The following is a 27259-nucleotide window of genomic DNA, read 5'->3' as shown; positions in this document are numbered from 1 at the left end:
AGACAGTCTAATACAAAGTCCACCCAGTACAGACTTGTCCATAATACTGCTTCTAGAATAGCTTATTTACAATCGTCTACTGGAAGCAAAGAAACCTGCCATTGCTTTAATAACAAACTGATACAAGCTAGCCATCACTAATCAAACCAATGAAAGAAATCAAGAACATAAAATATACATATACTTTTCAATTGATTGTGCTTTGTAACCCACGAAACCACTTCAGTTTTAGAAATGGAATATCTGCCAGAGGCACCAAATAGAAGTACTGTTAACATCCATTTCAGTTTCTCTCATTGAGATTCTCTATAGCAGTGGTTCTCAACCAGTGGTCCGAGAGGGGGTTCCAGGTGGTCCACAGCTAAATGATGGAGAGTTGGTAACCAAATGGACCTGTATAGATCTTTAACTCTTGAAAGCGTAAAATTAAACCACATTTGGTTTCATTTTACTCTCAAAAGTTAAATTATTACTTAATTTACAAGAAGTCTACACAGCTACAGTAGAACAGTTGTCAGTCCTATGGTACCACATCTATACAGCATGGAATTGTGGACAAATTCCTATCCAACAATCCAAGTATTGGGTCTGAGAGGCTGAATCTCATCAAATGGTGGTCCATGGCTCAAATGCTGAATACATAATGGACCTTAATATATGAAAAAGGTTGAAAACCACTGCTCTATAGCTATGAGTAGAACTGCAGGAGTACAAATCATAGTTGTTTTCATACTTCTATTTATATATTTATAAAGTTGTTACAGGCTCTTCTCGGGTCACCGTCCGTGGTGGTGGTGTTTGTCTGCACAACAGAAGTCATGGAGGTCCTTGTATTTAAACCATGCAAAGCCCTTAAGATTTGCCAGAAAAGATCACAGACTAGATTAGTTGGACAGAGAGACTGCTAAAAGCCTTAAACAAGACAGAGTACATGTCTTCTCACTAGAACACACACTGGACAGGACCTCAGCCTGTGGGGTCAATGAAGATATGACAGTTGAAATAATACTAGATAAGTTAGCTTGACAACACCTACTGTACCTACTTGACCTCAACTGCAACACATCTCTCTGGATGGACCTGTGTACACAGCAGTAAGAGTTCTACTCTACCTCCATTGTCCCTTACAGACGTTCGTGGTTCTGAGCCAAAGTCTGGAAACGCGCACAAACGGAACTCTGATTGATGTTGCAGGATATCGGGTCACGGTGGCATCACCACCATTCCTACCCTTGACACAAGGCCAATGTATCCCCCCCCCCCCCCCCCCCCCCCCCTTTAATACACAACAGTGCACCGTCTGTCTGTTTCATGTGGGCAGCAGTAGCCGGCATTACACAGTCACTTCAGTCTTGCTGCCCGTGCGGTAGTGCTGCTGTTTCTGCTGCTGGTGATGCGGTGGGATGTATTGAAGCTGCTCCACAGTGTGGGTCCGTCTGGAGGCAAACGCCTGCCTCTTGTTGACTGTCTGATTCATAGGCAGCGCGCTGGAAGGCCCGCCTCCCCCCGCTCCCGGCGGCACGCCGCTGTTATTCGAGGCACTGGGATGGGAGTGCATTTTGGTCATCTTGTAGCGGTCCATGAGCGGCGTGGTGGGCATGAACACGTCCGTGTGCGAGATGGCGCGCGACATGGACTTGTCACTGCCGTAGAAGCCCACCGCGGCGCCGCCGGTCATGCCGCGCTTCAGCGACATCATCAGCTTATCCGGCGACAGCAGGGGGTCCTGGGATAGGAGGCGGTCCTGCGAGTAGAGGCGATCCTGTGAATAGAGGCGTTCCTGGGAGTAGTGGTGGCGGTCCTTGTGGTAGAGGTGGTCCTGTGACAGCAGGCGGTCCTTGGAGTACATGCGGTCCTTGGCGGAGTAGAGCCGCTCCTGCGACGAGAGGCGCTCCTGCGGCAGGAGGCGCTCCTGGGAGCGCAGGCGCTCTGCGGACAGCAGCTGCTCGTCAGAGAGGATGCGGCCGCCGTACGGGGACATGCCGTTGGAGGCGGCCATGCTGTACTCCTGCAGCTGCTGCTGCTTCAGCGGGGACAGGACGCGGTCCTGGGACATGGCCCTCTGGACGCGGCGTGGCCGCTGCCTCTGCTGGGACTGGGACTGGGAGGGGGCCTGGGAGCCCGAGGGCTGGCCGGAGGCCTGGGTCTGGATCTGCTGCTGTTCCCTGTGCTGTTGAAGAAGATGAATGAGGAGAGTTTATTTATGCCCAGTGGGAGGAAAGAGCTTTGCCACCTACTGCTGCAGATTACATTGAACGAGTACCTTTGGCTTACAGCCAAATTCAAACGTGGACAAAACACAGCCCGGTCCACCGTCCTTGCTTATGCCTTAGAATGAAGGTTCAAAGATTACATTTTTGCAGTGGAATGCTGTTACGCCAGACACCACCAGACTCTGCACTACTCTACTACTACCAGTAATGCACTGTAAAATATATAATACAAGCAAGCTAATATAATAGGTTATAATACAAGTAAGTTAGTAGTAATACCAGTAAGTAGGTAAACATAAGTGTGCAAAACCGTAACAGTATACAATACTTTATTAATCAGAGAGGTACAATCAGACATTAAAGCTAAAAGGATAACACCAAAAAGTATTGGGGACTTGTTTCCATTGTGGTCCTATGTATTCAATTCATTAACATAGCAGTAAAATAATAATAATAATAATTATTATTATTATATACGTCATCAATACAAAACACTATACAGTATGTACAAAGGAGGAAAATGAAAAAGAACGCCGGCAGTGAATGACCACCTCCTTTTTATGGGAATATGCATTTACCTCCCCTTGTGATCTCCTGATACTGTAGTTAGGCCAATTAGGTGGAACATGGGCTTAAAGGACAACTCCTCCCTAAATCACTTCTAGGCTCATTTTCCTACTTATATTGATCCCAAAAGACTGTCCATGGGGTCTATTAGGCACAAATGCATAGAGTGGAGCCTATAAGCCTATCGCTTTTAAACTATTTTGTTGTGTTCAAAAGTGATTTTCTTTTTCATGAATATTTTACTAGTTGTCATTACAAACACATCCATGCCTTGGTTGTCCCACAAAAGCCACCACAATCGCATAAATAATGTTTTAAGGTGAGCATTCGGCACAAGATTGACATGATTTAGGGAGGAGTTGTCCTTTAAGGCCGAGAAGTAGTCAAATCAGTTTGTTTTGGGAGGTCTGAAACTTAATTTTGTTGACATTGAGATGTTCAATACTTAGTTTAATTGAATACTTATTTCAATTTCTTTGGATTTACAATTTAGAATTCTATATTACCTAAGCCCTATTTTATACATCATCAAGCAAAAATAGCCGATCTACAAGCTCACATCGCGATTTGATGTGAGCTTGTAGATTTGCAATTATTGCAATTTCTTTGAATTGTTTGAAAATGTCTGATTTCGTCAGTTTGAAAGCAGTTAAATATTTAGGAACAGCAATATAACCTCGTAACATTTGAACTGAAGCTATAGAAGAAGTCTATAGAAGGAACAGTATTGTACCAAATATGCTTCCTTGGGGAACCCCACAGGTGTTATTTTTATGCTATGTTCATATTATGAATTGAATAGATAGGACCACAAGTCCCCCAGACAGGGGTATTGTCGAACCAAATTCTGGGCCCTGGGTACAAGGATCCCCCTATGAATGTTCTTCATAGGGGGAGGGGGTTTAACCTATATGTTTCTATGTCAGTGGTGCTCAAACCTTTTCATGTCCGCCAAAATGTATTTGGCCACGGACCCCCATCTCTAAATATTTAGTTCCAGGGACCCCCCAGAAGAAAAATTTGAGTTACAAATGTTCGCTTAAAACATTCATATATTCAAAGATTTGCACATATTTTCACGACTTTTCAAAAATAGCAGATCTACAAGCTTGCAGTGTGGCACTCGGTGCCGCGCTGTGAACTTGTATATCTGCTATTTGTCAATAGCTAAAGTATATAATAATTAAGGCCCCTCCACCTTGGGCCTTAGTAACTCAGTCCCACTTTTCCCCCCCTTGTGATGCCCCTTCCCCCAGACTTTGTTGCGTTATCCTTGAGCTCAAATGTGTGACTGTACCTCGCGCTGTTTACATTTCTGTCTAATAATGTATCCAATCAATCAATCAAACAGCTCACTGGGAGGGACGAGGATAGGGTTCCATTGACATCAACCACTTGTTCTCTTCCCTCAAGGTAGGATTTCATCCAGTTCACGGTTTGTTATCAAAACCAATCGCTTTCAGCTTATTCAGTAGAATTGAATGATTGACAGTGTCAAATGCCTTTTGAAGGTCCTGCATGACCATGTCGCAGTATTTGCCCGAGTCTACCTCATGGACATGGTTGATGTATAGTCAGTGGAGTGGGATGTTTTGAAAGCCAGATTAGAATTCAAACAGCAGTTTTCGTTCTTCAAGGTAATTACTGATCTGTTAGTGAATTAATCTCTGTATAACCTTTGAGATGGAACAAAGTATGGAAATAATTTGTTTCATATGGAGTATGGAATACAATAATTCTAATATGTTTCCTTTTTTATACAGAGGGATACTCTCACCAGCTTGAATTGACATGGGTGTGGTGTGACGATAGGATTAACAATTTAGAATTCTATATTACCTAAGCCCTATTTTATAGATCATCAACAGAGTCGTGCAAAAATAGACAAACTACAAGCTCACATTGATGTGAGAAAATGTATGATTTTGAACACCAGTTTGATAGCAGTTAAAGATTTAGGATTAAAAAAAAGGAACAGCGATATAACCATAATTTGAACTGAAGCCATGGAAGACCCACCTGTTCTTGGGTCATTTTGATGACGTGTAACGGCAGGGTGCCTCTCGCCGCCAGGTCTGGCAGGTGACGCTTCCGGGAGTAGTAGTCGTCTACGTCTTTGTCCGCTGCGGAGGACATGACAGAGAGAAAGAGAGGAGGAGTAGGAGGTGAGGTGAGGACCAGGAGGTATGAGCGAGCGAGGTGAGGAACATGAGGGGGATCGGAGAGCATTGCGCACAAGATGCATCTACGTTCTGTGAGGAGAATAGGAAACAGAGAGTGAATGGGAAGCGGTGCGGTCAAACCATATTACATGCCAGGCACATCCCATCTACCCAGACTGTCCTCATCTGGGATCTACCAGACAGCTCTGGCTGCAGGGGTGAACTTTCCAAAGGTCATGGGGAAGTCTGTAAACAAATGGTATTATATCACGCATGGCTGCATACACCCACCCGCGCACGCACGCACGGACGGATCACATCACAGCAAGAATTACAAATGTATTTGTGTCCTTTAGTGCTTGCTTATTATCACAGTGAACTGAAAACATGCTCTTCAGAGTGGATGTTTCACAGCTTCAAGTGCGGAGGCTGTAGCACGTACCGTAGTGTCGAGGTAATGAAAGGTACAGTAAACGGTCGCCCTACCTTCATGCCACAGAATCATGCATCTTCCATCCGCCATGAATCACAAGGTCTTGCCATTGACAGCAGCACAGCACAAGGTGTGCACACATTGCACACATACACACACCCACCCACGCACGCAGCACGCACAAGCATTGCGCGCGCGCGACACATATCCTGTCAGACATCTTGTCAAATAGGATGACTGACCTGAGCTGGATCATAAATCATTAAAAACTGGAAACGTTTTAAATTCATATGTACAAAGGGGCCATCCCTCTTCTCTTCCTGAGTGCCCGGTTGAACGTTTAACTGCCAGAGTTTAAGTCATTCATCTAGGAATGAATTATGGAGAGCAGCCCTCATCACCTTTTGCAGAACTCAAGAGATTAATCTGTAGAAACAGAGCCTGTCTTTGTCAATAATGGACACGCCAAGGTTACACTCAAGAAAGCTGTCATTCTGTAGCAAAGCCTCTGGTTTCTTTTCGTGAAATGGATTCATTGTGACAGAAAATTAAATCAAGACGCCATTCATTTCCAAAATGTTAAATGTAAAATATGAATAGAAAAATAAATCCCATTAAGCATGCAAGCCTTTGCAAGGTCAGTGACCATTATGCATAAATATATCCTGTCGTGAATGAATAAGATGCTTATTGATGCTATGCTGCAATGCATGCCTTGATTTCAATTCGACTCCAATTTAGATTCTTAAGCATGAGCAGATTCTTCTCTTTCATTATGCCAACAATGAAAACGCTGCTCTATCTTCCCTCAAGCGCAATCCAACATGATCTATCTGTGTGTAAATGCTTGCCAAGCAACAAAAGGAGCGCCGCGGAGCCTTTTGGCTATTTGCTGCAACAAATAATTTGCTTTGGAAGCAGAAAGAGGTGGGAAGGATAGGATGACATTGCCTTAGGACACTTTTCCATTCTAACATTGTGGGAAATTATTCTGCGGGGCATTTTCCCTGACAATTGAGTTCATTTGATTTCCTCTTGACTCATATCATAAATTCTATTATGCTAATTCCCCGAGCAAGAGCATTTTTTTAGGCACTGTTCTCCTCCTGATACAATTGAGAATCATTAAATAGCCCCTGCGTCCTGCAGAGGCATTTGCCATGTTTTGCTTGAAAGGGTGCCTTGGCCGCGAGGCGGGCGAGAGCCGGCACACGGGGGGGGGGGAGCCCTGACGGGATGAGTTGTAGATCGCCATCCTTCAATTTGGTCGTGAGCCAGCGGTGAAGTAGGCCAGCCATGATGAAATTACACAAGCCTTAAGGAATATTTGCGTTCCACTTAGAGAATATCATGAGATGAGACCTCATTACGCGGCAGAATCTAGCGTGGCACCGCTAAATCAATACCAGACCGGGCCAGGCATAAGGAGCAGCTTAATGCACTTATACGCTCCAGGAGAAATAGTGGCTGCCGTAGCGGCTGTTCCGAAGGCAGCCGCCGCTAAGGGGGGAGAGACTGTGGAGCCCCAGCATACCAATGACTCATGCTTTCTTTAGACGGCTGCTCTGATGCGATGATACAATGTCGGATCATGCTGTGGCTGAGAAGTGTGTATTTTCCTCTGGCTCTGATAGATTTCTCACCCTCTTGATCCACCTGATCCACCGACTCAGTCGAAGGAATCAGACACTTGCTGAGCTCAACTGCAAAAAGTCCCCACCCTCCAAAAATAATAAATAAAAAAGAATACGAGCGTGACTTTTTCTACCATGTTTGAAGATTGTGGTCCAGCAGGCATTGCTATTCTTGCAGCCGAGGACAACGGAGGAGAGCCACTGCGGGGCAGCGGCCGGTTCGCATTGTTGTGCACCGAGAAGAGAAAGCAGAACTAATGCAGTTTATTTATATCATGCAGGGCATTGGGACAGGCAGGCGGGTGGGGTGGGGGGGAGCCCAGTCAGCATCAACGCAGGGGACAGACTTGGACCTACTGAGTTTCTTCAGGGAGGAGTACCGGCTGAGGTCGGCCTTCACGGCCGCCTCGTAGGAGGGCGGCAGGTGGGACAGGCTCTGGAAGGAGCGCGAGAACGACAGGTCGTACGGCTCCGTCTGCGAGGTCAGGATGCCGCTGGTCCGCGTGTTCTCTGGAGGACACACACACAGACACAGCAGAGGGAAGACACAGAGGAGAGAGACAGAGAGAGAGAGAGAAAGAGAGAAGTGGGCAGGCTGACAGGCTCCCCGCAAATAAACAAATAAATAATACGGAAACAAAACAAAAGACACCCGAGGTCGGCCCGCAGGCGGCTGATTGAGGAGGCCCAGCACTCCTGCGTCGGGGCGGGGCGGGGACGTGAGGTGGTGGGAGGAGGTGTGAGACGGAGACGAGTTGGGGTGCGTCAGTGGCTCTCAGCGAGCGTTTTGGAAGTGACTGGACCAGACAGGTGAGAGGAAGGGGGGGGGAAGGCACAGTGTTCCCGAAATAAATAAATAATACGAAAAGAAAGGGGGAAAAAAACAGACGAGACAGCACATCAAACAACAGATGTCTGCTGAACAGTGACCCCAGCCACCGTGACAGTGTGTGTGTGCGCGTTTGTGTGTGTGTCTGTGTGTCTGTGTGATGATCGGGGGCCGGTGACAGGACGGGGGTGGGGGTGGGGGTTGTGACGGAGGGTGGGTGGCCCTGGGCACTCATCACTGATGCGATGTGACGCGATGCCAGGGCCTGCTGGACTGTGGCCTCTCTTTTCTCTCTCCTTCTCTCTCTTACTCTCCCTCTCTCTCTCTGACTCTCTCTACCTCTCTTTCACGATTCATTCGGCAGCATGTCTTTCCATCTTATCTGATGCGGCCATGCTGCTGCTGTCGCCGCCCACTTTCTTTTTGCTTTTCAAGTCTTGCTTCTCTTTCACATCTCTCTCTCTCTCTCTCTCTCTCTCTCTCTCTCTCTCTCTCTCTGCCCGTCCTTCTCCCCCGTGGGCTGTGAGCCCGTCATGCGGTGCAGAGCTTGGGTGCGGCTCCGAGAGAGCCTCCGACAGACAGATAAGAAATAAGGGGCCGAGCTACTGCTGCAGGATGGAGAGAGATGGGACGGAGAGAGGGGAAAGACAAGAAGCGAGGGATATGGAGAAGATAATAAAAGGGGTGTGGGGTAAGGGAATGAAAGATGGAAAAACTAAACGGGAGAATAAACATGGGGAAAGCTATAGACCATACATGGGAAACTGGCGGCCCGGGGGCCATATGCGGCCCCCACCTTCACTTAATGCGGCCCGCAGGAATACTGATAAATTATTGGTTTCAGCTCTTATAATTCCAAACGTGCTAACATGACCGGCTTTAATTACTTCAGTCTATTAGTATCTTGATGACTAGTAGCTTACTAGTCTTTTTTTTATGTCAAAAGCATTGTATGTAAGTTCATAAAGTAAGAAGTAACATATTACATAAGAACCTGTACTGTATGTGCATTTGAAATTAAATAATAAAAAAAAACTTTCAGGATTTGAATAAAAAATAGCAAAAATATCAGATCTACAAGCTCAAAACGCGTAGCACTGCGATACGTTTTGAGCTTGTAGATCGGCTATTTTTTGCTATTTTTGACTGTATATGCAATGTGGCCCTCTGGAGTGAGTGTGAATATAAAGTGGCCCTCTCCTATAAACAGAAGGATGAGATGGATGAGGGCATGGAGGTATGGCAGCAGGGGTGCTCCAGAGATGGAGGGATGGGGGGGGGGGGGGTGTAAGGGAGTGGACTGTTTGTCTCACTCATCCACAAGGGGAAGACTGGTTCAGAATGTGGCATGCTGTTGGCTCGCTCCACGTCAAACACATCTCAATGCTAGTTCACAATTCAGACCTGGGCCAAAATACTATGTGCAAACTTATCTTTTTTGCTTTAAGCTACTATTACAGACTTTATGATTGTCTGAACTGTCTGGCACATTACATTGCTCTGGTTAATTTATGTAAGATGGGTCGGTCACCGAAAATAGTCAATCTGCAATGCTCCCAGAACTTGTTCTTGTACCGTAGATCTGCTGCACAGCGTCATACAATACGACAAAGTCCTGTGTAGGCTTTAATGTGACGCGAGTCGAAATCAATGATACAAAGCTATTGCCATTATTTCCATTTGACCCAGGTCTGCAGCCACACCCACAAATCAGATGGACAACAGTATGTGCACGTCAATGTGCTCGTGGGTTGATGTTCACACTGGATGAAACGTGGGTTTATGTGTGACTTACCACGTCTCAATGACCGGTGAGCTACCAAACCCAAGTGGAAAACAAAATATTTCAGAATCATGTTGATGGTATGAACAAAAAAAGAAATAGAAAATAAAATACGGCATATAAAGCACACTCAGACAGAGCCTACATCACAACCTTTTTTTTTTTTTTTAAAGGCCTACGCCTGTAGCTGTGCTGTGTGTGATTATACATTTTCTCTCCTTGATTTATAGTGACCCTCCAACCCGACTGGGGGGGTTGTGGGCAGAAAGCTGGTCTTATCTACAGTAGCAAATACGCAGCACAATTAATTTCCAAGCCTTCCAATGGGCCTGTGATCAAAGTCACTCTGTGTTAGATGTGTTGAAATGGATTTCTCATGTTTCCCCGTATATATAGATCTCACAGGCGTTCCCACAAGTTGCTATTTGCTATCTTCCCGTGTGCTAAATGGAACACACGGTCAATTATATTCATACAAATAGAGGCGTCCTGACTGTTGAATTTCCATACAGGCTGTCTCAGTTCCTCAACTCCTTTTTCCCTTTTTTTCCCCTTCTTTTTTGAGCAAAACAGAACAGAATATAAATCAAAGACAAGCGGCGCACACAGTGGTCAAAGCTAAACAAACAGAGAAGGAAGAAGATAAACACTCGTTACTTCCCTTTTATCTCGCCTTCTCTATTATTTCTATCCTGCCTGTGCTTCCACCATACATCACATGTATCCGTTTATAACCCCAGTATGAGGCATTTGGAAAAGGCTGAATGATATTGGTAATAAAGAACAATTCTCGATGGGTCTTCACGCGGGGAACAGAGGTTATGTAACAACACTGGATCTCTGGTTAACCACTTAAGCCCAACATTATACTTAATTGTATGATGGATGGTGAAAATAGCCAGTCTACAAGCTCGCAACACGTTGCACCGCGTCGTCTAAATCAAGGGGTCTTCAACGTTTTCAGGCCAAGGACACCTTAGTTAAGAGAGAGATGGAGCAGGGACCCGGCAAACCTTTTCATAGATTCCATATAGTTTAATCGTTTGACAGCACTAAGCATCAGTGTATTTTGGATTCATGTCAATTGTGTTTTCAGATATTTAACCACTTGAAACGTCAATACTTAATAAACTTGACCTTTCACTCTGTACATAGTCTGCTCTTTTTCCACTTTACACCAAACTTTTTTGCCAAAAATAACCGATCTACAAGCTCACTTGTAGATCTGCTATTTTTGACTAAAGTTCTCAGAATGTGGATGCTAGGGTTCAAGTGGTTAATATAAAAAAAGGAGAAAAAAGGTTTCTATCACACAAAGATTTGGAGGACCCCCTGTAGTAACTCTGAGGACCCCGTAGGCGTCCCGGACCCCCTGTTGAAGACCCCTGATCTAAATCCAATTAATTGGCTAAAACTGGGTGGAAACAATTCAGAAACCAATCCACAGACTGTCTGTAAGGATGGTCTAAGCTAAGGATTAGTTTAAAAAAAGCAGGGTGTAGGTTTGTTAGCACTGGTTTTCTCCACCATTCTACAATATGTTGAATTAAGATTTCCCCAGACTTAAGGGGGAGATCTCTGACTGAATGGCTTCGTCAAACTATGCACGTCCACGATGCATTGTGAGCCTGTAGATCTGTTTTCTAGATTCTTTTCTCTATCGCTGAACATTTTGTGTGCAGTCATGTCAGCGTGCGCATGCTCTGTTGACAAGAGGACGGGATGTCCTTAACAGAACATTAAGTTGATCCCTCAGCCAATTGTGTTCCTGTTTGAAGGTGATGGACAGTGACTGTAGCCAGATCCCCATTCATTCGCTCAAAGAAAAAATGTTCATGACTATGGGATGTGACACCTCTATGATTCAATCTGCAACAAAGGCCTTGCTTTTCAATAATAGAAAGGATTTGCAGTGGGGCGGACTTGAGAAGGTTCCACGTCACGGAGGGTTTCACACTTCCATCTCAAGCGCTGCATATCAGAAGTGAACGCCACCGGGTTTGAATGAAAGCCCCATCTCAGAATAATAGAAACGGAATGGAAGCAGAGGATTCTGTTTGACTATTCCCCTTCCTCAATCATATCGCGTCTTTCCTCAAACCCCATGCCAGTTTGTGAGCATATCTTACCATTCTTAGGTGTGCGTGTGGGACTACCTAGGGCCATATGGTTATAGTTGTGCTGATGGGTACCTGAAATGACAAAAGCAATGACAGATCTATTCATATCTGTATCAGATCAAATACAGATGGTTAGTAGATGATGTTTGGCAATGAAGGTGACAATTAAAGTGGTATAATTCACCCCCCAAAAAATAGGCGAAAATAGAATATGTAAAAGCCCACAATGCGTTGCAAACCAATGCATTGTGTACTTGTAGATTAGCTATTTTCAGTGAAGAGATTAATGTATAGAGGGAAAAAAGGAATGAAGTATAGACCCTAATGTGTATATGGACCAAACCATATGGTTATAAGAAAACATGAATAAACATGTCTAAATTGAAGGTTTGCTTCAATTCAAAAGAAATGGCATTGGAAGGTCAATATTCCACTGCACATTTGTGTGGTGATGTGAGGAAGACAGGTGTATGAGGGGAACAGGGTGGAGTGCCCGCTAAGCTCACTGTTACATATTTATATCAAACACAATCCATAACGTCAGAGCAGAGTAGCATCAGGGAGAAAAGAGCTGGCCTGGTATGCACGCAGCACACAGAAAATCTGAGTGTAAAGATTGACCCAAATGGTCCCATTTGGGTCAATTACATGTTTTATTAATGAATGCCGTCATATTCTTTAGAAGAAGAAAAAAATGCATTATTAAAAAAGATGTAATCAATGTATTTAGAAGTAGAACATCATCATCAGTCAAAAAAGAAAAAATAAATAAAAAAGAAAAGAAAAGAAAAAACACTTCCCAACATCACGGCCTTTCTTTGAAATATGACAGGATTTTATACCACAATAATTAAATGAGTCCCTCCCCCACAGACCCCAGCAAAGCCTAATCATATATTTGTGCCACGCTGCAGGACTGTTTGGGGATGACAGAGAATGAGAGGGGATCTGTGGTATGGTGGTATAGTGCTTGGCTGGGCACTGCAGTGTGGAGGTGCTTTAGTTGAAAGATGGGCCCTTTACTGAGCCTATTGTAGTGGGAAAGGTGATGAATGACAGCTATTCTCAGCGGTGTGTGCGTGTGCACCTGCATGTGTGTCTATGTGTGTGTGTGTGTGTGCGTGCGTGTATTTCTGTACGCGAGGAGGCAGCGATAGATGAAGGCCCCACAACACTAGAGTGTTGCTGTTGAGACGCGTTCATTTGCTGTCTCGCTGTTGTGCCTGTTTAAAAATGCATTAGAGCCAACTGGTGGAACATCCATTTACATCTGTCACAGAGCTGAAAGAGGAAAGAGGGGCCTGGTGCACTCAACATCATGGGTTTCAATATTTGCTCGAGTTATAGAGATAGATGGGATAAGTCTTCTGCGCGTTCCTCCAGTGGGTTTTCTCCATTTCTCCCCCTTGTTTTAAATTAAAGCTTTAACAGTCTAAACATGCAGTGACCATTACATGAGAGAACATTTTAGGGTCACATTGGGGGGTGGAATATATGAATGGGAATGATGTTCTTGAAAGTTAGCAGAGCTTAATGTTTAAAATTAGGCATTCAGCTATTTTACTTAAGGTAAGCTCAATAAGCTATAAGTGCTTTGAATAAGGGCGCTATATAAATGCACCATTCAATAATACATTGTAATTTATTTATCGATACTATTTTATATTGTTAACCTCAATTTTCTAACTATAGTGTAACTAAAGCAAGGTAAATACATGTAGTGGAGTAAAAATGTACGTAAAGTATTGCAGAAAATGGACATTGCATTAAATGGATTAAAGCAGTGGTTCTCAAACCTCTGGGTCGGGACCCCCAGGGGGGTCCCCAAATTATTTTGGAGGCATATTTGCACATATGCACATTTATAAAGTGACAATCGAAGGACTTTTAATACCTCTAGAACAGAAATTGTGAAAATAGCCGATCTCCATGCTCACAACGCCTCGCAACGGGAGGTGTTGTGAGCATGTAGATCTGCTATTTTCACAATAGAACCGTGTTACAAAATGTAATTCCTCAACTCTTAGTGCTCATCAGGGTGGGGGGGGGGGGAGTCCCCAGTTCAAATATGATTATTTTGGGAGTCGCGGCCAGAAAGGCTGAAAACCACTGGATTAAAGTACCTAAAATTGGACTTCAGTCTTGAGTAAATGTAGCCTACTTATTTTCCACCACTGGCAGAGCATGTAGATGAGGGAAACAGACACCAAAAAAGACCCCACAACAAGCAAACACTTCAGACGTGCAAAGTTTCTCGGTTTCAAATATGAAAGCCTTGCTCGCAAATGCTAAACTCCACCAAAACCGGAAAAACCTCTCTCCTGAAGTTCCACCTCCCGACCCTTATGTGTGAGAAAGCGACATAACTACCCACGGAGCGAACAGAGAAAGTACAGAGTCAGACACTGTGTGTGCATAGCACTCGCTCTTGCTCCCCAATTAAGAGCCCGGACAGCTCAAGTTCAACGATCCCACCGCAATCTGGGGACCAATTAACTGTGTTTGAGAATGAGATTTCCAGCAGGAGTACCCACCACCGCCACCAGCAGCCCAAAACCCCCCCATTCAGAGCACCAAGCCTGGTTATCAGCCCGGAACACCCCCGGTGTTCAGTCATCCTCACCGGGCTGACACTGCAAAATGGCGGCCCGCTACCACCACCCCGGATAACCATTTGTCAGTGACGGGGAGGGCAGGGTAAAGTGAAGGGCAAGGCCCAGTGGACATGCTGCCATTCATTAGTTATTGCTTTTCAACCAGCTCAAGTGACAAGCTTGAGTGTAGGCTAGGGGTCTTTAACAGGGGGTCCGGGACCCCTAGGGGATCGCCAGAGTTACTACAGGGGGTCCTCCAAATATTTGAGTGATAGAAAGTTTTTTTCTTCTTTTTTTATATTAACCACTTGAACCGTAGTGTCCATATTCTGAGAACTTTTGCCAAAAATAGCAGATCTACTAGCTCACAACGCCTCGCAGTGAGCTTGTAGATCGGCTATTTTTAGCAAAGAGCTTTGGTGTGGAAGGGAAAAAGAGCAGACTAAGTACAGAGAGAAAGGTCAAGTTTATTAAGTATTGACGGTTCAAGTGGTTAAATATCTGAATACACAAATTGACATGAATCCAAAATATACTGATGATTGTGCTGTCAAATTATGAAACTTATGTACAGTATATGGAATCTATGATAAGGTTGTGGGGGTCCCTGCTTCATCTCTCCCTCAACTAAGGGGTCCTTGGCCTGAAAACGTTTAAGACCCCTGGTATAGGCAATGCCACCGTGGAGTAGCTGTAGTTATGAACATCATAAGGCGTGTTGATTATTTCTGATTGGCATGCTCTCCAGATTGCTGGGTTAAAACGGGACCCTATCTAAATTGCTAAATTGATGTTTTTTTATGCCAGTATGTTGATGACGCAGCTGTGCATTTGCCAGTTGGTGCCAGTTAGCCTCCCTGACTAAATCATCCATATAAACATGATAACGGCTCACAGTAAACTCCTCAGCGTTAATCTAACTCTGAGGTTGTAAAGAGGGATCCCAGCGGGTGAATCTTAGTCCGTTTTTTTGTGTTGTTGTTTTCTGTTAAACTGACGCTGAGGATTTCACTGTGTGGGCTGGAAACGCCTGCGCTGAGACACTTTTCCGGAAATACTGTCTCCTCTCCCCCGCGTCGAGATCACATTAATTCTCACTTTCCCTGCAATTGATCTCCAGAGAATTCCTCCTCGGCGAGTTCGCATAATCGGGTCCAGATGGCGAGTGACTCAGTATTCTGACATTTGGCGTGGCATTTTGTTTCACATCACACGTTGAAACATCACGTCCACATCCACAGGGGAGGAGGTGTACAGAGGAGGCGCGCTGACTCAAACACCGAACACCTTGACCAAGAGTCAAGGTCAAGTTGCAGCTAGAAGCATCAACAGTTTCATACTCATGGGTTTTGGTGTCTCAGTGGCCGGTAAGGAAGTGCCGATCTCAGACGTAAATGCTCTCCTCAAAACTAAACAAGTGCAGTTGATGCTTTGTTGTTTTTCACATACTGTAGCCATAGCCTTGTTTTAAAATGTTTTGCTTATCGTCGTTGTCGGGTAGAAACCTTATATGTCCAACACCGTTTATTTTGTATTTATCATTTAAAAAAATGAGTTAAACTAGTGAAAACTGTTTTCACTACTTTTGTGCGACGGCCTTGTATGATGAAGCAGGGCTTTGCTTTGCGAAAAAATTTACAAATTTGAAACTTGGAGATACAAGGTTTCTGCCCGACAGTGACATTATATAAGCGATTGTTGGAATGGAAGTGTTAATTAGATATGCGGCTCGTTCACAGATGTCAAGAATGTTATTTATTTGGTATTTTGTGTCCTCTTGTTATCCTTGTTACTTTGAAGGATGTACTTGTTTTCTTAATTAGTCAACCACTTACCCTGTCACTACTTGTTGACCTTGTATGTTGTAAGTCACTCTGGATAAGAGTCTCTCCTAAGTGGTAATTTGTAAATTGAACTAAAGTACTGCAGGACAAACAAATAAATAAATAAAAGTGCAAATGTTCTTTAAAACTGCTGTGGTAAAATAATGAATATACGTTTCACTAAATATTTTCAGTGACTCTACAGTTTTGATTTTGAATAACATAAAGTGTTATCATTAATGGCATAGGTTGGCGGTATAGTACCCTATACCGCCAACCTATGGCTGCCAAGAAGCCTTAAGCAACAGACAAACTTCAAAACATAGTAAAATGCGCAAAATCTGACAACAAATGCAAAGGCTTTGGAAATAATTTGGAAAGGGAGAGATATGTGAAAATAAAATAAAGAAAGAACAGTAGAAATGGAAATGAACCACTTTAAACCTGGCATTGGACAAAATGTAAAAAATATATATTTCTGAAAATAGTTGTTTTGTCATACGACAAAGTATAGTAGCTTAAGTGGTTACACACTTAGATCTTTTATAAATTGGACCTGAGTTGGCTCAATTGGAGCACTTTCTTCCGTCCACACCAGCGCGTTGTGAGCTTGTAAATCGCCTATTTTTGGGCTAATGTTCCCCCCAGAATACGGACGCTGGGGTCCAAGTGGTTAAGCAAAGACTAACTAGTGAAAATAGCAGATCTACAAGCTCACAACGCGTCGCCTCATGCCACGTTGAGAGCTTGTACAGTAGATCGGCTATTTTCACTACTTCTTAAACTTTTGTGTTCTAATTTATAGAATTTCTTAGATTTGTACTTGAAATTACTTACAAAGACAGAGCTCAGTTGGGGATGAGGAGAACAAGGGGAGCTGTGCATGGAGGGGGTCGGGGATTGAGGGGGCAGGGCTGGTGTAGAAGAGGAGAGAGGAGAGGAGAGAGAGAGCAACATGGGCCAGTGATCACACGACAGCACTGGAGATCTATTCCAGAGTCTGCTCTCTGATCTCTGCCCCTCCACTCTCCCACTCACATCCCGCTCCAAATACCAGCAGTCCTGCCACCCCATTACCCCGCCATGTGGAGCTACTGTGTTATGAGCACGGCCCGGGGTGTGTGTGTGTGTGTGTGTGTGTGTGTGTGTGTGTGTGTGTGTGTGTGTGTGTGTTTCTGTCGATACAACAGCATGTGCAAAAGAGAGATACACAGTATGCTACTGAAATGTGAGTGAAACCGTTTGGCTGTGTGTGTGTGTGTGTGTGTGTGTGTGTGTGTGTGTGTGTGTGTGTGTGTGTGTGTGTGTGTGTGTGTGTGTGTGTGTGTGTGTGTGTGTGTGTGTGTGTGTGTGTTTGTGTACTATAGCGGGGTCATACAACAGCATGTGTAAAAAAGATACACAAAAATCTATAGAAATGTGAGTGCACATGTTTGCCTGTTTGCACACAAGTGTGTGTGTGTGTGCATGGGTGTGTATTTGTGCATACAACAGCGTGTTCCAAAAAACGTGCATGACTGCCATGAATACCGATGTGATATCAAACTCCGGGGCCACTATTCCACTGGATCTGTTGATAGCCCAGTGCTGCCAACACGCCTCCCCTGCCCTTCTCTGCGCCCTCCACTCACAAGCAGACGACGCGCAGGCCAGAGAGCCACTGTGGGCCTGGCATTTAACAACTGACAAAGAGTGTTAACATTTAATCGCTAAATGTTAACTGCCATAATAGCCCTACCTCACTCGGGAGGGGACAAAGCTTTGGGCCCCATGGAAAGAGCCTTCAACCTCCACTCGCATGATCCCGCCGGCTGAGGGGAAAGCTTAAATCTGACCCAGTTGTGGCGCTGGTGATAATGATAATACTTACATTAATAACACTCATCTAATTTTAGCTCCTACTGTTCATTCATAACAGGGTGTGCCGCACAAGTCAATTAGAGTTTAAATCCCATATGGGGCTCATTGTGAAATTAAAATAGGCTTAATGACAGTTTGTGTTTTGATTCAATAAAAAGAATACAGGAAAGAAAAGGTGTAGTGTGAAGACAAAATAATTTAGATCAGGGGTTCCCAAACATTTTTGGCTCAGGGCACCCCTATAAATATTATTTTCATCCAAGACACCCCTACATTATTTTTAATTTTCACTCCCAGCACCTTATATTTATGGCATATGTTTATGTTTTAGAGATAATGTTGCAAGGAAAACGTTGAGATAATAGCCATTTTGATTAGAACTGAGAATAACTTTTGTACTTCAAGTTTAAAATAATACTAAATATTGTTTTAAGTGTCCAAATGAATTCCAAATATTATCAAATGATCTCGCGGCACCCCTGGACTGCCATCACGGCACCCCAGGGTGCCCACTTTGAAAACCCCTGATTTAGAGGAATGAATCCAATCATATTGCTGCATAACAAAGTTATGAAGATGCAACTTTGATTTTCAGTTTTCTCTGTGTCTTGGAATACTTTTTGAATTTCTTTCAACCTAGTGTCTCTATTGTTGTTATTATTACCGGCAAAATCATTCACAAAAATGAAACAATTCAAAAACATGTTCACGATTTTTACAAAAAAAAGAAGCAAAAATAGCAAATCTATATAAGCTCACAACATATCATATCATGAGGCGACACCTTCTCAGCTTGTGGATCTGCTATTTTCGCTATTTGTAGTAAGAAGAAGAAGTGCATAGTAGGGCTTTCAGTAAATTGTGGTTATTGTCTACAGCAGGGGTTCCCAAACTTTTTTGTCTCAGGGCACCCCATAAATATTTTTTTTTCATCCGAGGCATCCCTACATTATAATTTTCACTCCCAGCACCTTATATTTATACTAGCATATCGTCGTTGTCGGGTGGAAATGTCCAAAACCGTTCGTTTTGTATTTATCATCTATGAAATGTACTAAACTAGTAAAAACAGCCAATCTACAAGCACACAACGCCTCGCGATGCGAGGCGTTCACTAGTTTTGTGCGACAGTCTTGTATGATGAAGCAGGGCTTTGCTTTACCAAAAGATGTACACATTTGAAACTTGGAGATACGAGGTTTCTGCCCGACAATGACGATATTTTAGTGATTATGTTGCGAGGAAAACATTGAGATAAAATCCATTTTAGTTAGAACTGACTGAAAATTACTTTGTACTTCAAGTTTAAAATGATACTAAATATTTTTTTCAAGTGTCCAAATAAATTCCAAATATTATCAAATTATCTCGCGGCACCTGTGGAATGCCGTCACAGCACCCCAGGGTGCCCCGTCACCCACTTTGAAAACCCCTGGTCTACAGTACCTGTATGAATGACAACTTGAAGTGACATAGTAAACATAATAAAACAGGAATGTGAACTCACACTCAATGAACTGCTCGTTCTGGCCTAGAATGCTTGTGAGCGTTCCTCTTCACCTCATAACTGACAATCACGGCAGAGGCAGCAAAGGGCAACTCTTCAGTCGATGTGTCAATGCAAGTGGTAAAATGGCCCTCCTATAAATGTCAATCCACCTTGACAAATGTGGCGTGATAGTCTCGGCGGGGGGTCGCGGAAGGGCAGGGGGTCGAGGTGGATCTCATATTCAGTTCATTTTGCACCGTGATGGACAGTGAACCCACGGCAGAATACAGTGACCCCGCTGTGTTAAAAGGCAATAAGAGGTCCACGTTATTGAAGACATATTCTGTGGTTTTCATAGAAGGGGAGTGAGTCACCCACAGCTCCGTGTGGGGGTGACTCACTGGACTTAAAGGTAATAACGTTCCCCTGAAGATCAAACAGTGAAGCAATATATATAAGAAATGATATTTTCATCTAAATTCACATTGAGGGGATGATGATAAAAAACAAAAGCCACTCCTCACAACAGTTGATCGACAATACCAACCGACTCCCTTGTTGGCTGCTGATAAAGTAGACTTTGTCCCTTGAGAGGAGGCGGGGAAGGAGGGGGTAGGGGTCGTCATATCGTAGGCAAGGATAAGCACAGATTTATCTGATGTCTTCTTTAAGTAAAAAGGAGTAACATCATTAAAAACTGCCTTTATCCCTGTCTCTATAGACCATCCTCCACATCGAGATGGACCAGAGCGTCCGGGAGTAACACCACCACACACCACCACACCGGGTTAGAACGTCACGTTACAGGCAAAAAGCATCATAGTGGGTTAGATTCAATGACACCATACCATACAATGAAGCCAGCAGAGAATTTGGACAGAATATTTCAGAGCAGGGTACAATTGAAAATACAGGAGTGAAATGGAACTCTTTTTTTTTTTAATGCGGGGGGAAAAATGAATAGAGGTGGGTCAGCTGCAACAAACATCAAGAGGCAGGTTTTGACTGATTATTTGGCCTAGTTTGGTGTGTACTAGGTCTCACAGGCCCAAAGCAATTAAAAGTGGGTTAAAGGGGGTCTAAGCGATGTGTTTTTCTTGGAAATAAAAACATGTTAAAAAGTATAGGTCTATATTCCGATAAATCATTGCTAGTATAGCGTGTTCAGCAACAGGATCTCCCCATCTCTTTAGTGAACAGAAAATAAATGTTCAGGTTGGAACACCACATACCACAAAGGTAATTTATCAGCCTCAATTTTTACAGCGTTTGCATGCTAATATTTTTTGTTTCATCATTTCCAGTGTTTATGTTTATCCTGTGTCCTGTATGGGTTTTCTCTCCTGATTGCATGAAATTGGTACCCCGGCCTGAAGATTTATTCTCTGTTTACCAAAGAGCTGGAGATATGAGACTCCTGTTACTGAGTAAACCCTCTATAGTAACGATTGCTATCAGAATATAGCTATTTACACATATTCTAACAAGTAAATATCACACAACACATAGAGATTTGCGTCGTGTACACTGTACAGTATGTGCTAAAGCCTATTACTGAAATAACCTCTTATGTTATCTTGCAGGAGACCCTCAGCAACAACATCACATCACTGACTTGAACGAATTCAATGCACACAGGCAGACCACACAATACAATACTACTAATCACACAGATGGAACGGTCGAGGGCAAGATACAGAGGTTAGATTGGCAGATACCAGCGAATGTAAGGCACCACAATGACAAGCACTCCAGGTATAAGCTGCCCCTAAACGTAAACGTAAATGTCAAATCAGATCTTACGGAAAAAAGAAAAGAAAAAAAAAGAACACCATTAATTGGTTAACCACTTAAACCCTATATACAGTATATGTATATATGTATGTAGTTGACTGGGGTCCTCCAGGTGTCTGTATTTGGCCCCTCCTATTTTCCCTCCATTCCAAATCTCTTTGCTAAACATTACAAATCTACAAGCTCACAATTTGTTGAGTTGTAACGAGTTGTGAGCTTGTAGATTGGCTATTTTCATCGAATGTTCGACCTACGATGACATATGCCCAGAATAGGGATGATAGGGTTCATGTGGTTAACAAGAGATCTGATCCTACATCTGCGGTTAGAGGCAACTCTGACCATCTCCACAAAGAACAGCCATTCCTACCATGGTGACTCAGCGAGCGGACCGGCCAGTGTTTTTCCCCTAGAAAACAGAACCAGGCACATTGAGTGGTATAGAGTATAAAAATGAGCATTTGAAGAAGGTTGAGCAGGGGAGTCAATTGGGTATGGCAGGGGTATGCAGCTGCCATACCCTGGGTCCAGGGGGGGAAATAAAAGTTACTTTTAAAAATAAATACACAAATGTCTCTTTGTCTATCTGTGCTGGTTATTATGTTGTTAAATTACAGTAAAATAACTATGCAAAATTTAACAAAATGGTCATTTAACAAGGTATTATAATCATATTCTCCACATCTTGACAAAATTGTATATTCCCAGGTTTTGCAGGTCAGTTGCACAGGTGCAATGCATTATTGTTAATTGTGGCACGTTTACTATGCCAAGTTTAGCTGCACTTGAACAACCATTCCAGGCTGCCATACAGCCCAAGAAACTGTAGGGGGAAAAAAATGTACTTAAAATAAATGTATCATGCCTGTTGCTAAAGTATGGCAATGGCAACATGACTGGTGTCTTGCACGCGCGCGAAGGCACGTGTGCAAGACACCAGTCATATTGCCATACCTTAGCTTTTTCGGAACTGACGCCACTGGAACCGGGCACATTGAGTGGTAGAGTATAAAAAATGAGCATTTGAAGGAGGTTGAGCCAGAAACGTCACACTGCACAGCCAACAGTTACAATGAACCAGGGATGCATGTCTGCATTTCAATTTACAGTAGTCACAAGATGAATGGATAATGTCTCTGAAAATGGGCATTGGCGGTAGTCCAATGTCAGACAATTAAACAGTAGAATAGGTTCATTTTATGAACAACAGAATTTGTCTTTGACACAATTGCCCATATATGACACCATAAACCGAGGACATAGTGTTTGAGAGAGAGACTGCAGAGAATGAGTACACTATTAGCGCTGGAGTATTGATTGTGTTACCTTTTATTACCTCATAAGCTATTAGCTGACAGGACCTGATACCATAAGATATTTCTCTCTTTCAATTAATCTATCTCCCTCTCTCTCTCTCTCTCTCTCTCTCCCCCTCTCTTTCCCTCTCTCTTATACTCCACGTATAAACAAAGTGGCACGGAATGGCAACAGGGCTCTCAAAGGTGGGGAGGACTTTGAACGGCCAGTTGAAAGAAAGAGTCGGGGGCGGTGGTGGTGATGGGGGTCGGGGGGAGTGGGGTGTTATGGCGGCAGAGGAAGATGAAAACGAGAAGAGGGGGAGGTGTAGAAGCCGCCGTTGTTCCCCACGCACCCTGATACCAGAGGGCTCCAGCCATGCGGCACTTTGATCCATCACTATTGATTTGCCATCAGATCCTCATTGCTGCTGCCTCCCACACAGCAACAGACAGATGCAGGGATGCCTTCCCAGGCTCTGGGTTCAGATGCATCCCGAACAGCATGAATGATTTGGACACCGGCTTTGACCTTACTCCCACTGGCCAAATAACCCACACGCAGTTTGGGGTTGTGTGTTAGCAAGATAAGGGGTGGGAGTGTTGCAGTTCTCACAACTCAAAACACAACGTAGTGTGGCTATGGGGAGTATGAATTGCAGATGTATCCGGATATGGGTGCTCATGCAGACACAGTATGCGTATTGATAACAGTGGGAGTTTATGCTAAATCCCCAGTGCGAGAAACCTGAGTAAACGGCATATCTCGATGCCAGGATTTGTACACACACACTCACACACACACACACACACACACACACACACACACACACACACACACACACACACACACACACACACACACACACACACACACACACACACACACACACACACACACCACGTGTAGCATCAGCTGCAGTGAGAACGGATAGCTTTGCAGTGCGCTGTTCTATCTGCAGTACATTCTGTTCCTTAGCTTGCTCTGCAGTGCATTAAGTAAATCCTCCAGCCCTGCGACTGCAGTTGAGTGGCTGGTGGTCATGGACCTTCAGGTAAGTGCAATTTGGTCCCACTCTTATCGATTTAGGGAAAAATGTATTCGCATCAATCCATTTTTACTATCATGATTTGAACTTGGAGGACAAGGCCACTCGTAGATGTGCCTCTGCTCACATAACACAATGGAAAGCACCAATTAGCTCCATCTATTTCAAAATTTGACTGATTTGTGTCCTGCCTGTTCGTATCGCAGGAGTCACCCAGAGAATTAATTTGTAATCGTACAGTACCGTGCCAAGCTGCAGATATATTATGGCAAACAGTTAAGGATGCTAGAGATTCCTCCAGTATGACCTTCTCTGCATTCCAATCAATAACGAATCAATGGCTTAATAGATCTACATCTGACAAGTACAGAAAGGCTGACTTATTGAGGGTTTGATGGAACGTTTTCTCCAGAGGTGGTATAATGCCTTCAATTCCACACCCCCATCTTTTGTTTAGTTCACATCTAATGGCATGCACTTGTTGAGGTAAAAGGTGTCCCTATATACTCCCTATACACTCATTCAGGGAACTTCTGAAGTGCACTTCTACACATTGCTGTAATCATCTCTGTTTCTGGAGCCGCAGACAGTAGATGCATATCCCTGTGCTCTGCTGTGCTCTGCCAGGAATAATGCATATGTTTTATCTTATTGTTGTCAACTGTGATGTTGTTATGAGCTGTAAAGCCTTTATCTAAAAATGAGATATTCACGCTCATTTACATGTCGGCTGTCACATTTCGGGTCAGAATTTTAATCGCAGCATGGAGTCAGAGTGGAACTATGAAGACAATCAAACATCACCTCTATGTCTGTCGGCAATGTGTTTGTCACGTATTATCACACTGCGCGGCTGTTGCTAGCGGAAAGATGAAAGTTGAGAGAGCACTGCAGTGAGGTTCAGACTTTCACTCCAGCTGCAGCACAAGTAAACAATGGTCTCATTTCACAGTGTTCCTGGGTAAAATTGTCAATTATTTTGATGCACAACTTTCTTGCAATGCCGTGAGAAAGATATTAATCAAAAAGGTTTCTACCCGACAGACAGTGGAGGAATAAAATTCATAATATGAGACACTTACGTAGCAGGTCATACAGATCAGGTGGAAGATTGTTGGCTTCCTAAACAATAAACACTATCAGCTGTGTCCATCTAATTGGATCAGGGCCCGGGCTTTAAAGCAATCAAGCAGCTGCTTTGCAGTTTTATACATGTAAGACTGTAAAGCCCCTTTCCCCATGGTCAAAAACCTACACACATCTAACCCTCATCATCTGGCCTTTGTCTTCCGTGGGAAAGGTTACAATCGGCCATCATTCCCAGGATAAATATCTCTGCAGTATGCATGGTTATGTATCAGCAGCACCGGCTCTCACTGGCAGTGATGGCAATATGACACCCAGGTAGACATGTTAATTTTAGCCCCCTTTCCGGCATGATGCTTTAGTTTAAAGATTCGTTTTTTGGGGCTTTTATGGCTTTATTTGATAGGACAGTTGACTGACAGGAAATGGAAAGAGAGATGGGGAGTGACACGCGGCAAAGGTCGTCCGGATCAGGAATCAAACCGGTCTGGCATCAATGCCTATGTGGCAATGCCTATGTGGTACTGTATGCGCCTGGACCAGTAGGCCAGCGGGCGCCCCTACGGCGTGATGCTTTGAGTGAGCTTATTCTGATTTGAGGGAAGACAAAACTAGACTATAGTGTGAGTATTTCACTCCCATTTGCCCCTAAAAATAGTTCTGTGCAAACCGAAAAAACAATTTACCAGCGCAGTGTGCCAGTACAGATTACAACCAACGGTAATCTTTTCAATTCAAAGTAAAAGGGAATTTGTTCGAAGTGATTCAAACTTCCTTGTAATCAGAAACCTCTATTATAACTCACCCCACCCACCCACAGCCCCATGCCTTTACATAATCACAAGCAATCCCAATTCCCAAACAATTATTGTCATCGGTTTGGATAGCTATAATTGCGTATTGCCTCTGGACTGCACGCACCCGAGAGAGATAGATAGAGAGAAGCAGAGTGTGTGTGTGTGTGTGTGTGTGTGTGTGTGTGTGTGTGTGTGTGTGTGTGTGTGTGTGTGTGTGTGTGTGTGTGTGTGTGTGTGTGTGTGTGTGTGTGCGTGCGTGTGTGCGTGCGTGCGTGCAGGGGAGAGAGAGAACACTACTTGCAGGCACTTCACGAATGCACTTCATTTTTACAGTCTATGGAAGGCACTCAAAGAACGTCACGATTGATAAGATGACAGACATCCTTTTATTCGGAATGGTGAATATACTGTAGCTCCTCTAGCAAGTTGTATGCCCTCGTGATTTGGCACATTTGTGACATCAAATCTGACACACCAGGAAAAAAAACAAACAGAAAGGTATACTTGTCTACTGGCTGTAGGAAAGGAGTCATTTTTCTTTCTTTCTTTCTTTCTTTCTTTCTTTCTTTCTTTCTTTCTTTCTTTCTTTCTTTTTGCTGTTTTTTCCACATAAAAGAAAAACTGCATATGCACGCAAATCAAATATTGGTGGAAAGGGGTTATAGCTTAAATCTGTGATGCACTGTGTTTTGTTTTTGTTTTTAACTGACTGGTAGCTGACTGATGGGAGAATGGCTGGGCGTGAACCCTGGTTATGGAAGCGGGGATGGGGACCAGGGTTGACGGTCTCCCTAGTTGGATATGGTCCCTGGTTTGCCTATACATGCTGCACTATAGTGAGCTGGAATTAAACTGACAGTCATAGCCAGGAATTCCAGTATTTTCCAGTGAGTGAATAAGCTGTTCACCACACTGGGGAGTCTGTCTGACATTCTGGTCCAAACACACTGGTGACCATCAGTGCATGTCCATGTTTACTGAGGTTTTCTGCCCAAGGTAAATGACTCTACGAGGGCTGCATCTTCAGTCAACCAATGAATACACTTGACCATGACCTAACAGCCATCTCCTGAAATCAGCCAGTATGAGACATGTTCACAATACCAACAGACATTGTAAGATAAAGATTGCACAAAGGGTTTCTTGATCTGGTGGTGTGCAACAACCACTCAACACGGCTCACTCCTTGTCCTTGGTCAATAATCCGAAGAATGGCAGTGAATGAAAACATAATTTTAAACTGTGATATTAGCACACTTTGTTACGAGAAAAAAGTTAAAAAATATATATATATATATATATATATTTTTTTTTTTTACCTCTGTTTTCTTTTTTTTTTTCTGTTTTTCTTTTTTTCCATCTCTCTCTCTTCCCTAAGTTTGTTTATTTCAATCAACACCTCACTGGGTGCAAGTGTGTGCGTTGATTTGTTCTTCCTTAATCACTGAACATTAGCATATTAACAAATCAACTGGCACCAAGGAGTGAATGTCTGTATCTGTGGCAAAACATTGGGTGTAATATCATGTACTGTACTGTATGTGTGACTTGTTTCACACCCCCCAATGTTCTCCTGCTGGGTGTCTTGGATTCCTATCGGTCCCTGAGAGAGCTGCTTACATAAGTGCGCTGCCAGCAGCAGCCCACGTCTGCCTCCATATTAGATGATATCATCTTAAATGGCTTTTTGACAATGTTTTTCTTCTCATTTGTGGCTCAGATATACGGATG

The 27259-nt window shown here is 43.6% G+C and overlaps 1 protein-coding gene across 9 annotated transcripts in view; it reads right to left on the bottom strand.

Moving 5' to 3' along the window:
- Positions 1–1333: 1333 nt before the first annotated feature.
- Positions 1334–27259, bottom strand: part of LOC308302838 (shisa family member 6) — a gene marked incomplete at both ends in the record, with an annotated part of 75700 nt that continues 49774 nt past the window's right edge. The window contains 6 exons of one of the 9 annotated variants that reach the window (XM_080747148.1): positions 1334–2170; positions 4800–4903; positions 7367–7519; positions 9634–9654; positions 11751–11813; positions 21672–21710. In XM_080747148.1, the coding sequence (XP_080603274.1) occupies positions 1334–2170; positions 4800–4903; positions 7367–7519; positions 9634–9654; positions 11751–11813; positions 21672–21710 (1217 nt within the window). The remainder of the gene's footprint in view (positions 2171–4799; positions 4904–7366; positions 7520–9633; positions 9655–11750; positions 11814–21671; positions 21711–27259) is intronic. The other 8 variants (XM_080747149.1, XM_080747151.1, XM_080747153.1 and 5 more) reach the window with 8 other exon arrangements.

The sequence above is a fragment of the Nannobrachium achirus genome (assembly GCF_963921795.1).
Source record: "Nannobrachium achirus genome assembly, chromosome: 18".
In the NCBI taxonomy this organism is placed as follows: domain Eukaryota; kingdom Metazoa; phylum Chordata; class Actinopteri; order Myctophiformes; family Myctophidae; genus Nannobrachium; species Nannobrachium achirus.
The sequence above is the reverse complement of the archived record's forward strand: the minus strand, read 5'-3'. Positions and strand labels throughout refer to the sequence as shown.